This window comes from Aspergillus wentii (assembly GCF_001890725.1).
Source record: "Aspergillus wentii DTO 134E9 unplaced genomic scaffold ASPWEscaffold_2, whole genome shotgun sequence".
Taxonomy (NCBI): domain Eukaryota; kingdom Fungi; phylum Ascomycota; class Eurotiomycetes; order Eurotiales; family Aspergillaceae; genus Aspergillus; species Aspergillus wentii.
Window position 1 is genome coordinate 4,367,786 of NW_024467833.1, and position 17,541 is coordinate 4,385,326.

The 17,541-nt window shown below is 45.0% G+C and overlaps 8 protein-coding genes across 8 annotated transcripts; 2 read left to right on the top strand and 6 right to left on the bottom strand.

The window, feature by feature from the left end:
• Window positions 1–1,072: 1,072 nt before the first annotated feature.
• On the bottom strand, window positions 1,073–4,414 carry tif32 (putative eukaryotic translation initiation factor 3 subunit EifCa; the record flags this gene model as incomplete). The annotated part of the gene is made up of 4 exons (XM_040830476.1): window positions 1,073–1,565; window positions 1,620–3,994; window positions 4,065–4,289; window positions 4,373–4,414. The coding sequence occupies 4 exons, from the start codon at window positions 4,412–4,414 to the stop codon at window positions 1,073–1,075; spliced, it is 3,135 nt and encodes a 1,044-aa protein (XP_040693390.1).
• A 948-nt stretch (window positions 4,415–5,362) lies between these two features.
• ASPWEDRAFT_389609 (guanine nucleotide-binding protein subunit gamma) lies at window positions 5,363–6,381 on the top strand. Its single transcript, XM_040834998.1, has 3 exons — window positions 5,363–5,929; window positions 6,029–6,086; window positions 6,140–6,381. The coding sequence occupies exons 1-3, from the start codon at window positions 5,778–5,780 to the stop codon at window positions 6,200–6,202; spliced, it is 273 nt and encodes a 90-aa protein (XP_040693391.1). The 5' UTR covers window positions 5,363–5,777; the 3' UTR covers window positions 6,203–6,381.
• An 823-nt stretch (window positions 6,382–7,204) lies between these two features.
• Window positions 7,205–7,845, top strand: ASPWEDRAFT_25523 (SelT/SelW/SelH family protein; the record flags this gene model as incomplete). The annotated part of the gene is made up of 3 exons (XM_040832739.1): window positions 7,205–7,366; window positions 7,450–7,621; window positions 7,682–7,845. 3 exons carry the CDS (start codon window positions 7,205–7,207, stop codon window positions 7,843–7,845), a joined length of 498 nt encoding a protein of 165 aa, XP_040693392.1.
• Window positions 7,846–9,484: 1,639 nt separating this feature from the next.
• On the bottom strand, window positions 9,485–10,170 carry ASPWEDRAFT_37551 (uncharacterized protein). The gene has a single exon (XM_040834710.1). It carries the CDS (start codon window positions 9,859–9,861, stop codon window positions 9,676–9,678), a length of 186 nt encoding a protein of 61 aa, XP_040693393.1. The 5' UTR covers window positions 9,862–10,170; the 3' UTR covers window positions 9,485–9,675.
• Window positions 9,548–10,458, bottom strand: ASPWEDRAFT_37552 (uncharacterized protein; the record flags this gene model as incomplete). The annotated part of the gene is made up of 3 exons (XM_040834711.1): window positions 10,154–10,458; window positions 9,964–10,075; window positions 9,548–9,904 (listed from the first exon to the last, which is right to left on the bottom strand). Coding segments are annotated over exons 1-2 (228 nt in total), but the record flags the coding sequence as incomplete, so codon positions are not given.
• Window positions 10,278–11,179, bottom strand: ASPWEDRAFT_389648 (uncharacterized protein). Its single transcript, XM_040834999.1, has one exon. It carries the CDS (start codon window positions 10,977–10,979, stop codon window positions 10,521–10,523), a length of 459 nt encoding a protein of 152 aa, XP_040693395.1. The 5' UTR covers window positions 10,980–11,179; the 3' UTR covers window positions 10,278–10,520.
• A 2,099-nt stretch (window positions 11,180–13,278) lies between these two features.
• On the bottom strand, window positions 13,279–13,944 carry ASPWEDRAFT_181089 (uncharacterized protein; the record flags this gene model as incomplete). Its single annotated transcript, XM_040831862.1, has 3 exons — window positions 13,279–13,632; window positions 13,699–13,770; window positions 13,827–13,944. The coding sequence occupies 3 exons, from the start codon at window positions 13,942–13,944 to the stop codon at window positions 13,571–13,573; spliced, it is 252 nt and encodes an 83-aa protein (XP_040693396.1). The 3' UTR covers window positions 13,279–13,570.
• A 2,760-nt stretch (window positions 13,945–16,704) lies between these two features.
• Window positions 16,705–17,280, bottom strand: ASPWEDRAFT_37554 (uncharacterized protein). The gene is made up of 3 exons (XM_040834712.1): window positions 17,108–17,280; window positions 16,915–17,019; window positions 16,705–16,848 (listed from the first exon to the last, which is right to left on the bottom strand). Exons 1-3 carry the CDS (start codon window positions 17,220–17,222, stop codon window positions 16,790–16,792), a joined length of 279 nt encoding a protein of 92 aa, XP_040693397.1. The 5' UTR covers window positions 17,223–17,280; the 3' UTR covers window positions 16,705–16,789.
• Between the last annotated feature and the right edge of the window lie 261 nt (window positions 17,281–17,541).

A 17,541-nucleotide genomic window follows, 5' to 3' on the forward strand; every position in this document is an offset into this window, starting at 1 on the left:
TATAGATTTCCATCCGTTTGCTGATACATGGTTATCATTTCATTTCTTCAGCGCATGAACATGCAACGAAACATACATCTTTTTTTTATCATCTTTCCTTCTTTATTCATATTGTCTGCATGCGACTACCCCCTATTATTACCCCTATGTCTAGTTCATATCACCGCTTCAATTTTCTGTTATTTATCTTTCATTTTCTATCGTGTCTCGCAGAGGTAATTATTTCCGCAGATCGAGTTTCAAAAACCAAACAGTCTTTTATGCCTGTCCATATCATAATTTATCTTATCATGTTTCCGTTTCCGTTTGCTTTCTCTGCAAGGGTTTTTTTAATCCTGCCATTTCCCCACAAAATGATCGATCTGCACATGGGTACATAGAGGCAGGCACTAGATCAAGGAATACATACATGCATACATCGAAGACTGGATTTCGTTTTACAGTAATACACATGAAAGCACAAAGTAAATACTTGACTTTTAAAACCATCATCACTGGGATAAATTCCAGTTCATACTTCGATCGAAACCGTAGATTACATCATATACGAACGAGAGACATTCTCAAGAATACACAAAAGGGAAAGTAAGGTAAGTCAAAATCGCACGGGGTACATTTTGACATTATAAGACGGTAGGAAAGGGAGACTTAGCTTGCTTAACAGTAGAAGCAAGAAAGAGATAGAGAGGGAGAGGGAGATATCACAAAAGGGGTTTTGAAAGACAAGATCATATGAGAAGAGAAGAAAAAAAAAAGAAAAATTAGATAAGAGACACATGGAAATCCATTATCATGATCATGATCCATTTCCAGCAAAAAGACAAAAGCTTTCCGAACATAAGAAGTGACTTCATTTATTGGGACATATGCATTTAAAGGAACATCATGATGCCCAGAAGGCTGGACCGGACCACAGTGGTCTTTTTTTATTCTGAGACTCATAAGACCAGACAAAAAGAAACCCATAGATAAAAGAAAAGCGAGATAAAAAAACCAATGCGAGTTAGGGGAAACAGATAGAAATCACACGCCGTTTAAAGGTCCGCGAAACTTTTCAAAACACCTACTTCCTCTAGCTCTGCTGCTGCTTCCACCGGGGAACCCACTTCTGTGGGGCTCCCTTGGACTCCTCAGGCTTGTCGGAGCTAGGGGTTTGCGTTCGGACGGGGAGATCACGGGTAGGTTCGCGAGGACGGGGGACGTAGCGTTCAGAAGGACCGTTCGAAGGAGCAGCACCGGCGCCGCGCAGATGAGGAGGCACGTATCCACCACCGGTCTTTCGGACGGGCTCTTCCTTGGGGGCCTCAGGGGCAGGGGCAGGGGCAGCCTCGGCACCGCCGGCAGCCTCCTTGGCGGCTTGACGTTCTCTCCAGCTGGCACCACCACCGGTGCGAGGAGCAAGGTTAAGACGGGGAGCAATACGCTCAGTAGGTTCGGCACGAGACGGCTCGGCACGAGATGGTTCGGCACGAGAGAATTCGGGACCACCGGTCTTTCTGGAGGCACGGCGAGCCTCGGCTTCCTGCTCACGCTGTAGCTGTCTTTGGGCGATTTCATCGAGTTTCCTGTAATTCTGATTAGCACACTGAACACAAACATGCGATGAATGGGGGACTGACTTTCTCTCCTCTTCCCGCTTGACCTTCTCCTCGGCCATAATGCGTCTGCGCTCCTCGTCTCTGGCGGCCTTCTCCTCCTCCTCGCGTCGAGCACGCTCCTCCTCTTCCTTCTGGCGCTGCTCTTCAGCCTCGCGCTGAGCCTTCTCAAGGCGTCTGCGCTCCAGAACCTCCTTGACACGCTGCTTCTTCTTGGCTTCGAACTCACGCTCGGCAGCCTTGCGGCGTCTCTCGAACTCTTCGTGACGCTTCTCCGACACATCCTTGCGGAAGTTGCTGAATTGCGGTACCAGGCGGCTGAGACGGTGCTTGAGGGCAACAGCCTCCTTGTGCTTAATCTCGGCCTCTTGGAGAGTCTCGGCCTTGGTGGCCTCGTAGATCTCCATGTCGCGCTTCTTCTGGGCTTCATAATCTCCGGGGATGTGCTTCAACTCCTCACGACGGAAAGCACGCTCCAAGTGGTCGATACGCTTGGCAATGGTGCGGACGCGGTCGCTGAGCTCGTTCTTCTCCTTCTCCAACTGAGCAAGCTTGATGGCACGCAGACGGTTGGCGTCGAGGTCCTCCAGATCAAGTTCGTTAAGGTCAATGCCCTTGACACCGCTCTTAAGCTCCTCAATCTGCTTCTTGAGCTCCTGCTGGCGAATGCGGTCCTGCTCATCCTTGATGCGCTTCTTTTCACGCTCTCTCTGCTCGTCAAGCAGTCTCTGCTTCTCAGCCTCCTGGAGCTGTTGGGTACGGATGCGCTTGCGGGTCTCCTCCTCGCGCTGCTTCTTCTGGATGGCATCGGTAGCAGCCTCCTTCTTCTTCTCAATGGTGACACGGCGAGCCAGGGTGTCCTCGTGCTCCTTGGCAGCACCAGCCAGGGCGCGAGCCTGAGCAGTCTGCTTGCCCTGGAGACGAGCTTCATTGTAAGCAGGATCGACATACATGCATGTCACGTGAAGAGTCTTGGCCAAACGGGTAAGTTGCAGTCTAGCGATCTCAGCAGGGGTGTTCTGCAAGCGCTGCACAGAGCCAACTTCGCTCTCAGCAGATCCAGCGGCGCTTCCGGGGTGGAGGGCCTTGGCGGAAGAGAAAACATCGGTATCGAAGGTAAGGACACCGGAAATGTGGTCGACACGGATAGCGAGGTCGCCCTTCTTGCAACCGTTCATAATGAACTTCTCAATCATGGCAGGAGTGATCTGGAAGGGGTCGGGGAACTGGGCAAGCTCGTAGACGAACTTGAGCTCAACCGATTCGTAAACCTGGGACAGCTGCTGGAAGAGACGGGTGAGAATGACCTGCTGCAAAGGCTGAACATACTTCTCCATCTCGGGATCGGCACCAATCTGCTTCAGGATGGGGGTGATCTTCTTGCAGATGGAGAGAGGGTGGAAGTCAACTTCCAAGATGTTGAAGAGATCGCGGATCTCGGGGCGGGCACGCTTGAGAAGACCCTTGTTCATGGCATCCTTGAAAAGCACGGCACGGGTCGGGGCCTGGGCCATACCCAAAAGGTTGGTGAGACGGGTGTTCTTGTTCTTGCGAACCTCATCGACATCAACCAGGGCACCGCGAGAGCGGGAGGTGCTGATCACGGGGATGGCCAGAGCGGACAGGAGAACGAAGGAAGCGGCCTTGGTCATTTCAGCCTCGGTGACGGCCGGGTTGTCCTTCTTGGTGCCTTGGCCGGAAGCGAGGGAAACCATCGACTGGCGGAGGAGGTTGTAGTAGCGGTTGTAGGCGGCAGCGTGGAAGAGGTAGTTCTCGCTGACCAGGAAGATGCGAGCCAGCTTCTCGTAGTAGTTGGCCATCATGACGTTCTTGGCGGGGCGCTTGCTGAGACTGAGGAGGGTGTGGATGTCCTCGATGCTGCGGAAAGCCTCCTGCCACAACTCCAACTCGACGGCAACGTTAAGCTGCTGGAAACGGGTGTCCAAGTGGCGCTGCAGGGTGTCCGGGTCGCTCAGGTTGATGGCGTGCATCTGAGCAGAGTACTTGGCGGCATTCTGGACGTGGTTCCGGAGGAGCTCACAGAGTCTGCGGAACTCAGTCTTACGGGTGTACTTGAGGCAGAACTGGAAGGCCTGCAGGGCGGTGGTCTGGTACATGACCTCAAGACGGGCGTTGTTCTTGAGGATCTCGAGGACGGTCCGGTAGGTCTCCCAGAGGAACTTGAGCCATGGGGTCACGACAGCACGATCGGTACGATCGCGGGACTGCTCACCGGAGACAGTGGCAAGCAGGATGGTCTCGGGGGTCTCAATAGCTTCCAAATCATCGATGTTGGACGAGGGAGCAGCGGACTCCAAGGAAGACTGAATCTCATCGGCCTTGGCCTGGGCCTCGGTGACCTTCTTCTCGGCGAGTTCGATAAACTTTTTCAGAACGACCTATACTCGGATAACTTGTCAGTCGCCATCCATATTTTCCCATCTTCCTTTCCGTTCACGCTGTGCCTACCTCGATAGTGCCGACGTTGGTGTTCTGGGCAATGTTCTTGTACTGGTACAATCCATCCTTGGCGGCCTTTCCTTTACGCAGATCAACGCAGAGCTCGACGAAAAGCAGCATAACCGGCTCGAGGGAGGCGATAGGACTGCTGCGCGTCCTCTTGGAGGTGACATGTTCGTGAAGGACGTTCAGGGCGGCGGGAGACTGGCCCACGGCGATAAGTTCTTGAGCCCTCTAAACAAAGAAACACAGGCCATGTTAGTCCCTGATCATCACAGAAGTTTTTCCATCATCTGCCAGTGCCCATGACCGCTTACCTTGAGAACATTCTCGGGCTTGATATGAGGTGGAGGCGGCATGATGAGCAACGCACCCCTTGGGATAGCGGATTAAATTGGAGAAAGAAAAAAAATCCGTTGGGCGGGCGGGATCTCGACTTGGGAATGGGCGAGACGGAAAAAAGTCGCGCAACGACAGGCGGGCAGCAAATGTCGAAGGCGAATATCCGTATAAAATCGTAGATGCTGCTGCCACGCGACGGTCGGCCCAGAACTTGAGATGGGAGGGTTATTGGAGGGGGGGCGGCGGTGCGTCGTTGTGCGAGAATCACGAAAAACAGCCCGAGTGTTCCCACTTTCGGATAAGCGATGGGTCACGTGATTCTATACAACATCTACATATTTGTAGTATCTGTAGTATCTTAAATGAATATGGTTATATTGTTGTAGGAAGAATAAAAGTATTAACTAATATACAGTAAAAAAGTTATGAAGAAATCCTCGTGGTGTTGTCAGAGTCGAAATTTACTCCGTAGTCATAATTGCTCCGTATACGAATCGTCATCGTGACAAGCCACACTGGAATTGGACTGATATATTGTTCTGTAGTTGATAATATCTGATATGTCTAGTATAAAAACAAAAATAAATATATCAAAAGACGACCTCAGATACTCAGTACTCCGTGGTAATCGTAACTCGTGCAAAACGGAGTCCTCAAAGTCACGTGCATCACTACATTACGACGAAAGCATCATGGATGAACAGACAGAGTAAGAGATTAAATAGAAATAAAGTAGTAATGAAGCCCAGCTACCGAGCATCCGTCCTGACCAGAATAAAACAATAACAATAGTCGATCCGGTCCCTTGGACTGGGTGTCAATCGCGACAATCCCTCCTCGTCCTTCTCTCAGTCTCAGGGGTTAAGTCGAAACTCTCGCTCTCTACCGAATTAATTCCCCCCGTCTTGTCCACAGACCAAACGACGCCTTCTCCCAAGCTAAACCGATTCATCCCCAAAAAGTAAAACCACCATCCGTTTTAATAATTATCCTCTCCTCTTCTTCTCTTCTCCTCTCTCTCCTCTCTTTCTTCCCCCTCCCTGTCGCTCTCTTCTGACCATAAGGTTACTCTTTATTTCTTCTTCTTTTTTTTCTTTTTTCTTTTCTTTCTGGTCCGCTTCTACTCTTCACATTCGCTCTCTCGATACATCACCTCCTCCCCTCCCTTTAATTGCCGACCCGTCCTCCTAAATCAAATCGCTCGCGACCGTTTCCCCTTCTCCCCGTTCCAACCGCGCGAAGCTCTTCCAACCTCTTTACCCCCTCCTTTTTCCACAACCGACCAACGATATTCGTCGCGTCTAATTCCCGTCGATTATCCCTATCAATAACTAAATCAATCCCGCTTACGGCAATCTAATACAAATACAACCTTTCAAGATGCCTGCTTACGAGCTCCGATCCGGGGGGGATGTTAAGAACAAGAAGCAGAGCGTGGCCGACCTCAAGTACCGACGATTGACAGAGCTCAACGCCCGTCTCAAGGAGGATTTGGATCGTCCTCGGGTGAAGGTGTCGGAAGCTTCCCTGTCGTAAGTGCTGGCCTTATTTTTGCGACTACTTTCCGATGCCACCCCCGCACCTAGCCGGGCCTTGAAGCTACACAGTGCTCACAAAGTCGCTTTTTACAGGTTGATTAACTACTGCAACAACACTCGCGACTTTATGGTTCCTTCTGTATGGGGACAGGTATGCGACATTCAGTTCTGGCTGTGTTAAGGAGAAGGCTAACTCTACCCTAGGTTGACAAGCGCGAGGACCCATACGCTCCTCAACAGCAGGGAGGATGCTGCACCGTCATGTAATGATATGGCCTCATGACGCTCCAATGCTTTTTAAGGTGGATGGGCTGGATCCGGCCTTCCGGTTCATCCATCGCTCTTATATTCCCCTATCGCCATGACCTTTTTTAACCTTCTGTTCACCTAATTTTTTTTTTCTTCTTCTCGAAATGGCGCATCGCTTCCACTTTCTCATCACGACCAATCCATCTACCGACTACGAGATAAGACTGTGACAGCCGCTTCACCAGGTGTTATGAAGCTACGTGTGCGTGTGTAGGCAACCGAAGGAGCGCGCGCTGGTCTTGCATGAACCTCGGAACGCTTGCAAATTGGAAACCTGCATTATTCTCACCCAAAACGACTGTCGATTAGGAACTCTTATCTCATCTCTACCTTTCGATGCACTTGAGGATGCGCATTTCTTTTGACTGTTGTCAACCCTTTTTTATTCCCCTTTTTCTTCTTCTTTTCTTCTTTTTTTTCTCTTATTAAAAATTCCCTTTCTTTGGTTCGACAATTGGTTCTATTGTTTTTTCCACAATTATTTCCTATGTTTTCGCAAGTGATGTGGACTGCTATTCTTCTTTTCTTTTTCTTTCCGTGGGATTTTGAAAACCAGACAAAAATCATACCATAGCATCGACCTAACTGTCTGCGAGGAGGGGTGTTGGATTACGATCCCGGGATTTCTCGATTTTTCTTACTATATTGTGAAGCACCTGGAATTCTTGTAACATAGATTCAGCGCGTTGGAGTTTCGCATACTATGACCGACACCAGCTATATCTAATACAGACACTACGAATTACCGAGTACTGAGCGATGGTAGAGATAAATAGTACCGTAGACTAGAGAGATAAACGTGACTCGAAACAAATTCATCCACAGCCAAGTTCGGAAGAAATCAGCCCACCCGCTGACATCATCCACCTCCCACCTCCACTCAACACACAAAGTACCTCCTACATATAATTAAAGCATATCCATGATCATCATACCTGAACTGACAGAAACATCATAAAAATGACAGAACCAACCCCCCCAATCGAACAAACCACCCCATCCGAAAAACCCGCGGGGCAAACCCAACCACAACCCCAAACAACCACATCAACAGAGCGCAATCTGCCCCGAGTTACAATCCAATACTGCACGCAATGTAAATGGATGCTCAGAGCCGCTTACGTGCGTCCCGTCCCGTCCTGCTTAACTAACCAAACAACTAGTTATAAGTCAAGTTGAAGCTCAGCAAAGCTAACAATGAACAGTTCGCCCAAGAACTCCTCTCCACCTTTAGCACGGATTTAGGGGAGGTGTCGCTCATCCCTGCCACGGGGGGTTTGTTCCGGGTTACTATGTATCATGTCTCGAATGGGATTGTGGATGGGCATGTTGGTGGGAAAGTTCTTTGGGATAGGAAGGAGAATGGGGGGTTCCCTGGTATGTCTCACTTACATTGTCTAATTCGTGTTTTTGGGGGGAGATGCTAACTCCGTGTAGAAGTCAAGGTTCTCAAGTCTCTGGTGAGGAATGTTATCGATCCGTCGAGGGATTTGGGACATACGGATCGGGCGTTGAAGGCGAATGCTCCTCAGGGCCAGTCGGCTCCTGCCGACGAGAAGAAAGCCGAGGGTCAGAAGGAAAAGTGTGATGATTGTAAATAGGTTTGTTGGTATTGGTAGATGTTATTTATTTTATATCCTATCCAGTACATTATCCACATATCTATAACTATACATCAAGATCAAAAATCTAGCCATTTCAACGAGCAATTCGAGTAGTTACCATTCCAACGAATATCGTTTCTATGTCGTATACACCAGTTCAGTCTGGTTATATGATGTAAATACTAACGGGAGAAATGGATATTGGAATCGGCATCGGGTTCCTGGTTTATCCATACTGCGTTGGTGGAGGGTTGAGGATGCCAGACGGGGAGTGCATCATCTTCTATAGTAAACGGGTTAGCACATGGTAGTCGATGAAGGTAAATAACAGATACCTCTCATAGTAACTCGCTGAACCCACTCCACTATCAAAGTCCAGATAGAATGGACCGTCTGAGGAAGAGTCAAGAATATAGCCACAATCTGAAGAATAGCATCTACCGACAAATTTGATATTTAGTAAAATAAAACCAAAATAAAAACCAAGACATACCTAGGTACTCTTTATGATCATACAAGAAGCGGTAGAAACCACCAAATAAGATAAGCCATACAAAACTCCCCGGGAAACACTTCCTCTGATATACGATTTGCTTAATATGAAGTGGCACTTACTACCGTATGAGGTAGGTGACGGGAGTTAACAGATGGATGGTTCTGTGGCCAATTAATGGAGGTGCTATGAAAGGACAACATAGGAGAGAATGTTGATATCCACTGGTTGAAGTGGTAATTGGCTAATGGTGTTTTGGGAGGCTGGATAGCATTGAAATCGATAATTATCTAGGCTGGGCTATTTGGTAGGATAGTAAAGTACTATGCGATGTATTTGGTGGTTTGTGTTCTCATTGCTTCTCGATGATGCTGTTTTGCATAGACCCTGTATTTACAGAGTTCAACGGCATCATCTACCTCGCATATAGATGGGATCCTAATCCCGTGAGACCATTCGAATACTAGCCACTATTTCTGCTGTAGCGTATTGGTGGTGACATCGCGCCAGATAGATACTTTCTGGAGTATTACTATCTAAGGGGCAAATTAACAGAACAACATATCAAGAAGAGACGCTAGCCTCAGCATCACGAATGCGCATTTAAAAAAAATATACAAGAGAATATGTCGTCTTTTCCTGGTTGGACTAGGTATGCAATTCTTCCAATATGTCCAGACCTTCCCATAGTTTGCTTTTCAACGTCTCAGCATACCTCGCAACAAAATTACCTTCTTGGTGAGATATTCGGGCAGCGAATGGAGAAGCCCTTTCTACGTAGCAAGGGGAACGTGTGTAAAGCCTTTTTATGGTAAAATAGATGTCTTCTAAGTCTATGGAAGGCGTCTGGTTTACCCCTCGGTCACGTGAAGGTCATGTGATATATCTCGGTACACGGAAAAAGGACTAGTTTCTGACAATCTGTTTTTTTGTGAGCAACGTCGTATTGAATAAGTGTCTTGAATAGGTCTGCGACCGGCTTGTATCGCGTTGGCGTTGCCTCAGCGAGCAACAAAAATCACATGACTCCTGATGAACTCGCTGAGTAAGCAAAGAGTCATAATTGTATAATTACTGTGCATAGATATCCCTGGCAAACGCGCAGTGAAAAGAATGACCGAGTGGTTCTTCCGGCCGGGCCTCACGAGTTCCTTTTTTTGTAACACCCGTTCTCTGTTTTGATTGGCTACTCAAGGTAATAAGGTTGTCCTCTTTGGGATATTATTGATTCATGAAACCAAACCTAGACATCGAGTCCTGACTATGCTATTATATCACACATTACTATATACCTATCCTGTGCCCAGTGCATTGATCCCAAAAATTATCCGATCTTATATAATACCTCCAATATCCTTAATCATGTCCCATCCCCCATGTCCCATACCATTTTTTATCATATTTACCCAAGTCCAATGCACGCTAATCCAATGCACGCTAATCCAATACACGCTGAATAACCAACTCGACCAAAAGTGTCTGCTGTTGTTTGATCTTTCAGGAGATCGTATTCTCATCATATCCAAGAAGAGAAACAACCCTAGACCCAATACCTAGTGATATCTGGCTGGCCCGTTAAAAGCGGTCCCCGATGGCAGCGTTATCAGTCCAAAGCTTCTTACCACACACTGTAACGAAAGGTTCGATCCGCATCGGCACTGGGTTCCTGGGGGGCTGTCCATGGTGCATTGGACGGTTCGGGACGTGGAGTGGAGGTGGGGAGATCAGTCTCGTCTATAGATAAACAGCATAATAGATTAGCTTTGTGACCGGGGCACTGAAGGGGATGGGGATGGATGAGATGGGATATACCTCTTCTCGTAGCTCGTTGAAACAAATGGGTCATCGGTTCGCGGATGGCTTGAATTGTCTGCGGCAGAGCCAAGAGGATACTGATGAGTTGCAAGATGGACTCGATGGACAGAGCCATTTCGATGCAATGCAAGAATAGTAACCAGGTGATACCAAGAATGAAAGAAAGGGATGGCTCAATGTCTGCCAAACGTAAAAAATGTGAAGTAAAGATTTGAATAGTGCCCCGGGGTGGCTACTTATAATAATCTGATACTCTAACAGATGACCAGCCCTCCATTCACTCACGATAGTCAATGGACAGTACAAAATTGGGGGGGGGGCCTGTAGGCCGGCCCGCCTGCGTGTGGGCAACTTTTTTTTTGGCTTAGTGGTACTGATTCTGTATTTCAGCGCTCATCAACCCCTTGATCTTACAGTGCCCTAATGTTCTTCTTCCTAGCGCCCTCCTGAAGGGGATATGATGATGAGAATAATGAAAATATAGGCACAAACTTAAAAAAAAAAAAAAATAAGGAATAGCTTGTCTAGATAGTATAAACCTCTTTAACCAAATACACCGTACTCGTTCCTGATCAAGAAAACTAGGGAAAAGGGTAATACTAAAAGAAAGTACGTAGATCGCGTGGCGAAGGTTGTGGAAAAAGAAAAGGAAAACATTCTCTGTCCAAAGCGGCAGAAAATGAAAACTAGAAAAAAAAAAAAAAGAAAAGAAAAGAAAAGAAAAGGAAAAGGGAAAAAGGAAAAAAAAAAAAAAAAAAAAAAAACCGTTTGTTGCACAGCGTACGGAGTAAGTCAACAACCTACTCCGTACATCATGGATCATAGCCCAGGTTGGGGGACCCAATGCTACGCATCAGCATTTGAAAACCAACCAGTAGGGCTTGATTTGGACGGTGGAGCCACAGAGGCTGTGACTTGAAGCGGAGAACAGCCCGAAGGACGCTGCCGGGATCAACTGTGGCCACTGCAGTTGAATGGTCCAGCTAGAACCATGCCAACCGTCACACTGGGACACTGAGGATACCATTTCACAATTATTTGGTCATATAACATGATTAGATCTTCTATAGTTAAAAGACTGATTTGGTCATATAATATGATTAGATCTTCTATAGTTAAAAGACTGATGAGACAAAAAAAAATTGATGGTACAGTTCTATTTGATAATAGACCAGTCAAGAACATGAAGCGGAGATAATGTTTCGCTCTCTTTCGCATTCTCATCTCTAAGTTAGCTGACACCTAGGACAGTGGATACCATCAAAAAAAATAAAAAATAAATAATAAAAGTGAAAATACTAAACCCCTTTGAAAAGTAACGGCGCCGGTCAAAAAATCAGGAGCTGAAAGGACGGAACGATGGGATTAACCCTGGTAGAATGATGATAACTATATGTTGTAGGCTTTTTTATTATCTTTTCTTCCTCTTTATTATTACTGCCGGGGGCAGAGCATCTACAGCGTAAGGGGTATATGAGAATCCTGGAGTCAACTTTCTGATGGAATCATGGACAGCCCAGTGTGAAGGGATGACCCGGATGATGATATTTGATAAAATGTGGGTGGAGAGCAGTATCCAACAATAGATCTGGTACAGAACTTCGGCTTGAGATCATCTCGGGGTTCAAAGAATGTCGGAAAACCTAGTATGTGTGTACTATCTACCCTAAACCTTTCACTGAAGGATCGTTACCGGTACCTTACATGACAGGTCTTGTCATTAAATAAGGTATTTAATCAAGGATCAGGTACTGGCCAGATTCATCTCCTACCTTTAGACCCGGGATATCGTATTGAATACCAGGTATCATACAGGGCTGAGAATTCATTGGTGGTGAATGCGCACATCTTATTAGTGGCCTTGTTTGATGATGGCACTCGAAAAATATTTCTGCCTTGTCTGCTGCAGTTTACATTTAGTACATAGTACGTAAATCGATGACCGGTTTCATATTATTACAATTTACATAGTCGTGATTAACTAGGTATGAGCTTACAGGACAGCCCTTGGGTCCTGCCCCGGCCTTTTGCAATAAATTGACTTTTCACTACACCATACACCGCTTAAACTGATCGTTGTCTTTGGAAAAAGCGGGGGGCGATAAGGGATGCGAATTGCGATGAGCTTCTGAGGGAATCCAAGAGTGCGTTAAGAACCACTTGGTTACTTGGAAGGGTCTTAACGGTGTTGCTGATCCACCGGAATAGCAAACATTTCAACGAATTTCATCGTCATGGCTTGGTATTTCCCATTGAAGGGGCGGCCTTTGGCCTTTGGAAAGGGCGAGGTCGTGGTTATCAGGAAGAAGCAGTCATCTGAAATAGGGGTTTTCTCGGATTTATGGAAGGCGTTTTATTTTCTTTTCTTTTGACAGCCAGCGTAACATATCGATGCTACCCGTCTTCTGCGAGTAATAAAAAGTGACCGTGTCCTGTACCCGGACTCGTCTACCCACCTTGTTCAATGAACCACTCAACCACTACTCCATAGAACGAAGGCTTCTGCAGCTGATAAACTCCAGTATTACTCCTAATAAGGATTTGAGGCCGTAAGAGAGAATCAAGATATATACTAGGTCTCGAGCGTGGTAGAGAAATAGTGCAAGGAATCGCTGACATCAGCGGTCGCCGAGTCACCGCAAGATTCGGTACCTGGCATCTCCCAAATACTTTCCGAGTCGTCCGTCCTTCTCGTCTACTGAGAAGCAGTCTGTATAATACTGTAGGATAATATCGACCCAGTAAGGGTTTCATTGTCGATGCCTCGTGCTGTATCGAACCTAGACAGGTAGTACCGATCGATCGATCAGCAATGTCGATGATCTCCCCGAAGCCTGGTAGTTACTATCCGCGATTTGCTCTACCTCAATCGCACTTCCGAAAAACGCTCTGGCCGTCCGGAGAAGCTATTAGATGGGGATAAGAGGCAGATAATTCTGTATATTTGCGACCGTGCTGATTCTAGACATGGAAAGACCCAAAATTGACAGTCGCTTGTTGGTTAGAAGTGTACTGTGCTGATGCTTAAGAGTAAGGTCCTGTTGTTGCGTGAAGAAGGCTAGCATAACCAAATAAACATCCCCAGATTCATACGGATCAGAAGAAATCAGATGATCAGGGCAACAAATTGTCAATAGTACTATTTGGTGAATAATAAAACGCCATGCTATCTTATATCATACATGTAAGTGTAACCTATGTCCAATGCAGGTGTATACTCTTTGCTTTTTCCCAAACACCATGCTTTAAGCCGAATGTATCCAATACCTTAATCATGTCCATGCCCATGTCCAATGCCATCATATATAACCTAAACCATTGCTATCATAAATATCCCAAAGTCCAATGCACGCTGAAAAACCAACTCGATCAAAAGCTTGACTTTTGATAGAAGTGTTCGAGGAATGGACAGGTCTAACCATCACGACGGCGAGATGGAATTATTGGAGCAGCCACCACAGCGACGAAGACCATGTCTATACAAACACAGGTAGACACATTAGTTAGCTGTCCTGTTATCCGACGGAATACGGAGTACTCACAAGAGAAATGAATGTTGGTGGTGCGTTCCGCATTAGGAAGTTGAGGGCGCGAGATAGGCAGTAAATTCTCCTCTATATGTAAAAACAATCAGCACATTATCGATGTTGAACAAAGATAGAAAGAATACCTCTTCTGGTAAGTCGCCGAACCCAGCGCGCCATCAACTCCCATATGGCATGCAATGTTTGGGGCACTGTTAGGAATATACTAATCAGTTGTAGAATGGAATCAATGGATAGAGACATTCCCGATCTTATTTTAAAGAAAGTAATATCAAAATGATAATAAATAATAATGATAAACAACGAAAGAATGTATTGATTTATTTACTACAATATGAATGTTTGTAGTGGTTAAGTACTCTTTATACTTGGGGAGAGGGGCTTTTGTCTTTCTTTGGTCTTTCTTTTTCTCTTTTTTTTTTTTTGGTATATTTTTATTGGTTCAATTTTTCGTGTAACTATTATGTTTAGACCATCCCTGCTGTTAGTGGGACATAGTCACTACATTGCATGAAATAGCCTGTTGTAGGAATAGATACCACTGCGCGTAACTGTGGGCCACATCAGGAGGCTGTGCTAATGAATACCTTCAACGCTGAATGCAGTATACCGCACCTCAGTGATTAGTTCAATATAATCCACCTATACATTCTCCCACGCTCTCTACGTACCTCTAGGATATTACCTAACAGCCAACCTGCCATAGACAGCTTAATCTTATCCACGCGGAAACAGAATATCTAACTGAACTGAATGAGAATTGAAGCTATAGTGTTCGAGAACACACCCTTTATATTACAGAAACTCATCCATCCCTCCCAAGTACGCATGTGAAATGGAACCCTACCTCGACCTTGAGATATCATCCGAACCACTACTGTCTTTACAATTATACATGTTAGCATGTCGAAGCAAATTAGAAATAAAAAATACATAATCCAATCGTTGCCAGCGACACAAGCTACAAGCAGCACTTCATGCTATTTGGATGTGGTGTCAGTATGGATTGGACAGATCGAACAGCAGCATGAACACCGTATCAAACATAATAACCATAATCATAACTAGGACTCAGCATTGTGTCTTGGAGCAAACCAGGTGGACTGCACCTCCAATATCTTGCACAGCGATCCCTTCATTAGATTTTCTTGGGTGGAATCGAGACTGCTGCGCCTCTACTATGGAGGACTGGCTAGTTGGATCCTTCAGTCCAGAGTTTCTCCTTCCTTGCTCTCTCTTTTTATTTATTTTATCAAATATTTCCCTTGTGTGTACAGCTGGGCAGTCGCATCTGACATCATCACATTCCATACGCATAATAGCACGCAAGTAGTGGCAACCCATTTATCAAGTTCGTAATTGAACACAAATATTATTATCCATAGCATATCAACAGCCCGTCCAATTCCAGTCATGAAGTTCGAATCCCCCAACTTATTGTCGGCGGGAAAGACATTTTGGTTGCTCCGTGCAAGTTTGAAGAACCCGGGAGCGATGATCCCTGCCTGAAGCACATCAGAACCTCGTCTTCAGCCTCCTTGTTCGGTATATAAGTTATTCCATTTGGATGCTTATGTTATGATTTACGGAGTCTAGGTAACTATATTTATTCTATTACATCACTTGACTTTTTGTCCTTATGGCAGCCTTAAAATATTATTTGAGGAACATAACCTTTGACATTACTCCAAGCACCCTAACGATGCTATATTCTATAAAGTGGCTTGTAACAGAAACAACTCTACAGAGTTCAAGAAAATAACCCATATACTCATAGACTCATCCAACTCAAGTACGTGTACGAGATGGAACCCTAACTCGACCTCGGGATACCATTCAGACGGCTATTGTTTCTATCAATTATGCACGTTAGCATGGAGAAATAATTATATCCAATAGATGTATACTGGCTAGAAACATCATATTCTATATGAGTATCATATGTAAAGATAACAGGATGTATTTTACTGGTGTTGCCAGGACGCCAAATGGATAATTCTTCTAAAGTATGAGTATCTAAACAGCAGACCAATCGAACGGCTATGGAATTATTGTTATTTGCACCTAGGGTTGAATATTTATCCAAAAGACATTAGGTACTCTATAGTGGTTCGGAATAAAGCTATATAGCATTACAACCAACTGCCTGCTCTAGTTTGATCTTGAATAGGGTTATATTTTCATTTGCCTGCCATCTCACTTCCTAACCACGATGAAGATGAGATGAAATACTCTGGGAAGCCACCCCGAGGACTATTGTTTCTATATAACCCGACAGATTAGGTATGCTCTTGTTACATGGTAGAAATACTGACGGGAAAAATGAATATTGGTGTTGTGTTCTCGCCAGACAGGCAGGACATTCTCTATATAAACCAATCAGCATAGCGCATTACAAAAGAACAAAGTAGAAAGGATAGTAGGTACCTCCTCTAGTAGAGTGTTTAAACCAGTGTATCGCCAATTCTAACATGGCAAGGAGTGTTTGAGGGAGTTCCATGAATGCCTGGAGGACGAGAGACATTTTCAATAGTATTCGATGAACAAATCCAATTGATATCAAAAAGGAGAACAAAAGAACGATGAAACGAAACGATTTAATCTTTGGGAAAAAAGTGAAATGGAGACACTCTTTAAATATTTGGGGGAATCGTTAGTATAACCACCAATACTAGATATAATCCCTAAGTAGAAGGTGGTTTGGACCCATTCGTGGAGTATCACTATTTATTACGCGTGGTTATTTAGGCAATGACTACGTAGATAGGGTTCTCGCTGGAAGATCGAGTTGCCAAATAGAGAGGATTCTACCAAATCACACTAACCTAATTTGATATCAAGTGATTGAGATACATAGAAGAAGATTACTGGATCAATGGCCCATTTAAGTGGGTAAGCCTAGGGCAGGGATGGTGATCCCTGAACAGAAGCACCGAGAGCTGCGGCGGTTAGTTAATACACTGATGGCATTACTACAAGTTAGGTAATGATCGAAATAATTTGGTCAGTAAGAGAACCAGACTTATTTATATAAAGAAATTAAATAGCTATTTACAGAAATTTAAAGGCATAATCGTTACTCATAGACTCATCCATCCCAAGTACGCCTAACTCGCCCTCGAGACACCATTCGGACGGCTATTGTTTCTATCAATCATACACGTTAGTATGATTAAATGATTATAGAAAAACATTAAACAGAGATAAACCCACGAGAGACATCATATTCTGTATAAGTTTCGTATAAAGGACTGGCAGCTGGTTGTACTGCATTGGTGTTGTTGTGGATGGGTAGCTCTGAAGTATGAGTATGAGTATCTATATAGCAGATCAATTAGTATAGTATGTAAGATATAAATAAAATAAGCTAAGTAACCACCAGAATGAAAAAGAAAAAAGAAGATACCTCTGCCAATAACACCACGAACCCAGTATACCACCAATTCCCAAACAGCATGGATAGACTGCGGAACAGCCAGAATAAGACTGACAAGTTGGAGGATATCATCAAGGGATAGCATGTCGAAGTAGAGTAAACAAAATCAACAAAGTTTGAGAAAAGAAAAAAAAAAAAAAAAAGAGAGAGAGAGAGAGAGAGATAAACAATAAAGAATAAAATAAAGTTCCAATCTTGTCTGTATAGATCGGGCTGGTCTTTTCGAGTCGATCACATGCAGATATTCTCTAACGAGTAACAAGTCAACACGACCAGGTATGATTGAAACAAAAGAACAAAATGAAAAGTAAAAATATAATAAGGAAAGAAATACAGGTAAAATTGAAGCGAGAATGTGCAGTATACTTCTTCAATTACTATCAAGAACAAACGAAGTGGCTACG

Coding starts and splice junctions, on each gene's coding strand:
- ASPWEDRAFT_389609 (XM_040834998.1), top strand. CDS start 5,778: ATGCCTGCTTACGAGCTCCGATCCGGGGGGGATGTTAAGAACAAGAAG. Junction 5,930..6,028: donor GTGTCGGAAGCTTCCCTGTC/GTAAGTGCTGGC, acceptor CGCTTTTTACAG/GTTGATTAACTACTGCAACA. Junction 6,087..6,139: donor TTCCTTCTGTATGGGGACAG/GTATGCGACATT, acceptor ACTCTACCCTAG/GTTGACAAGCGCGAGGACCC.
- ASPWEDRAFT_37551 (XM_040834710.1), bottom strand. CDS start 9,861: ATGATGAGAATACGATCTCCTGAAAGATCAAACAACAGCAGACACTTT.
- ASPWEDRAFT_389648 (XM_040834999.1), bottom strand. CDS start 10,979: ATGATCCATGATGTACGGAGTAGGTTGTTGACTTACTCCGTACGCTGT.
- ASPWEDRAFT_37554 (XM_040834712.1), bottom strand. CDS start 17,222: ATGCTATCCCTTGATGATATCCTCCAACTTGTCAGTCTTATTCTGGCT. Junction 17,020..17,107: donor TCGTGGTGTTATTGGCAGAG/GTATCTTCTTTT, acceptor TCTGCTATATAG/ATACTCATACTCATACTTCA. Junction 16,849..16,914: donor TACAGAATATGATGTCTCTC/GTGGGTTTATCT, acceptor TATGATTGATAG/AAACAATAGCCGTCCGAATG.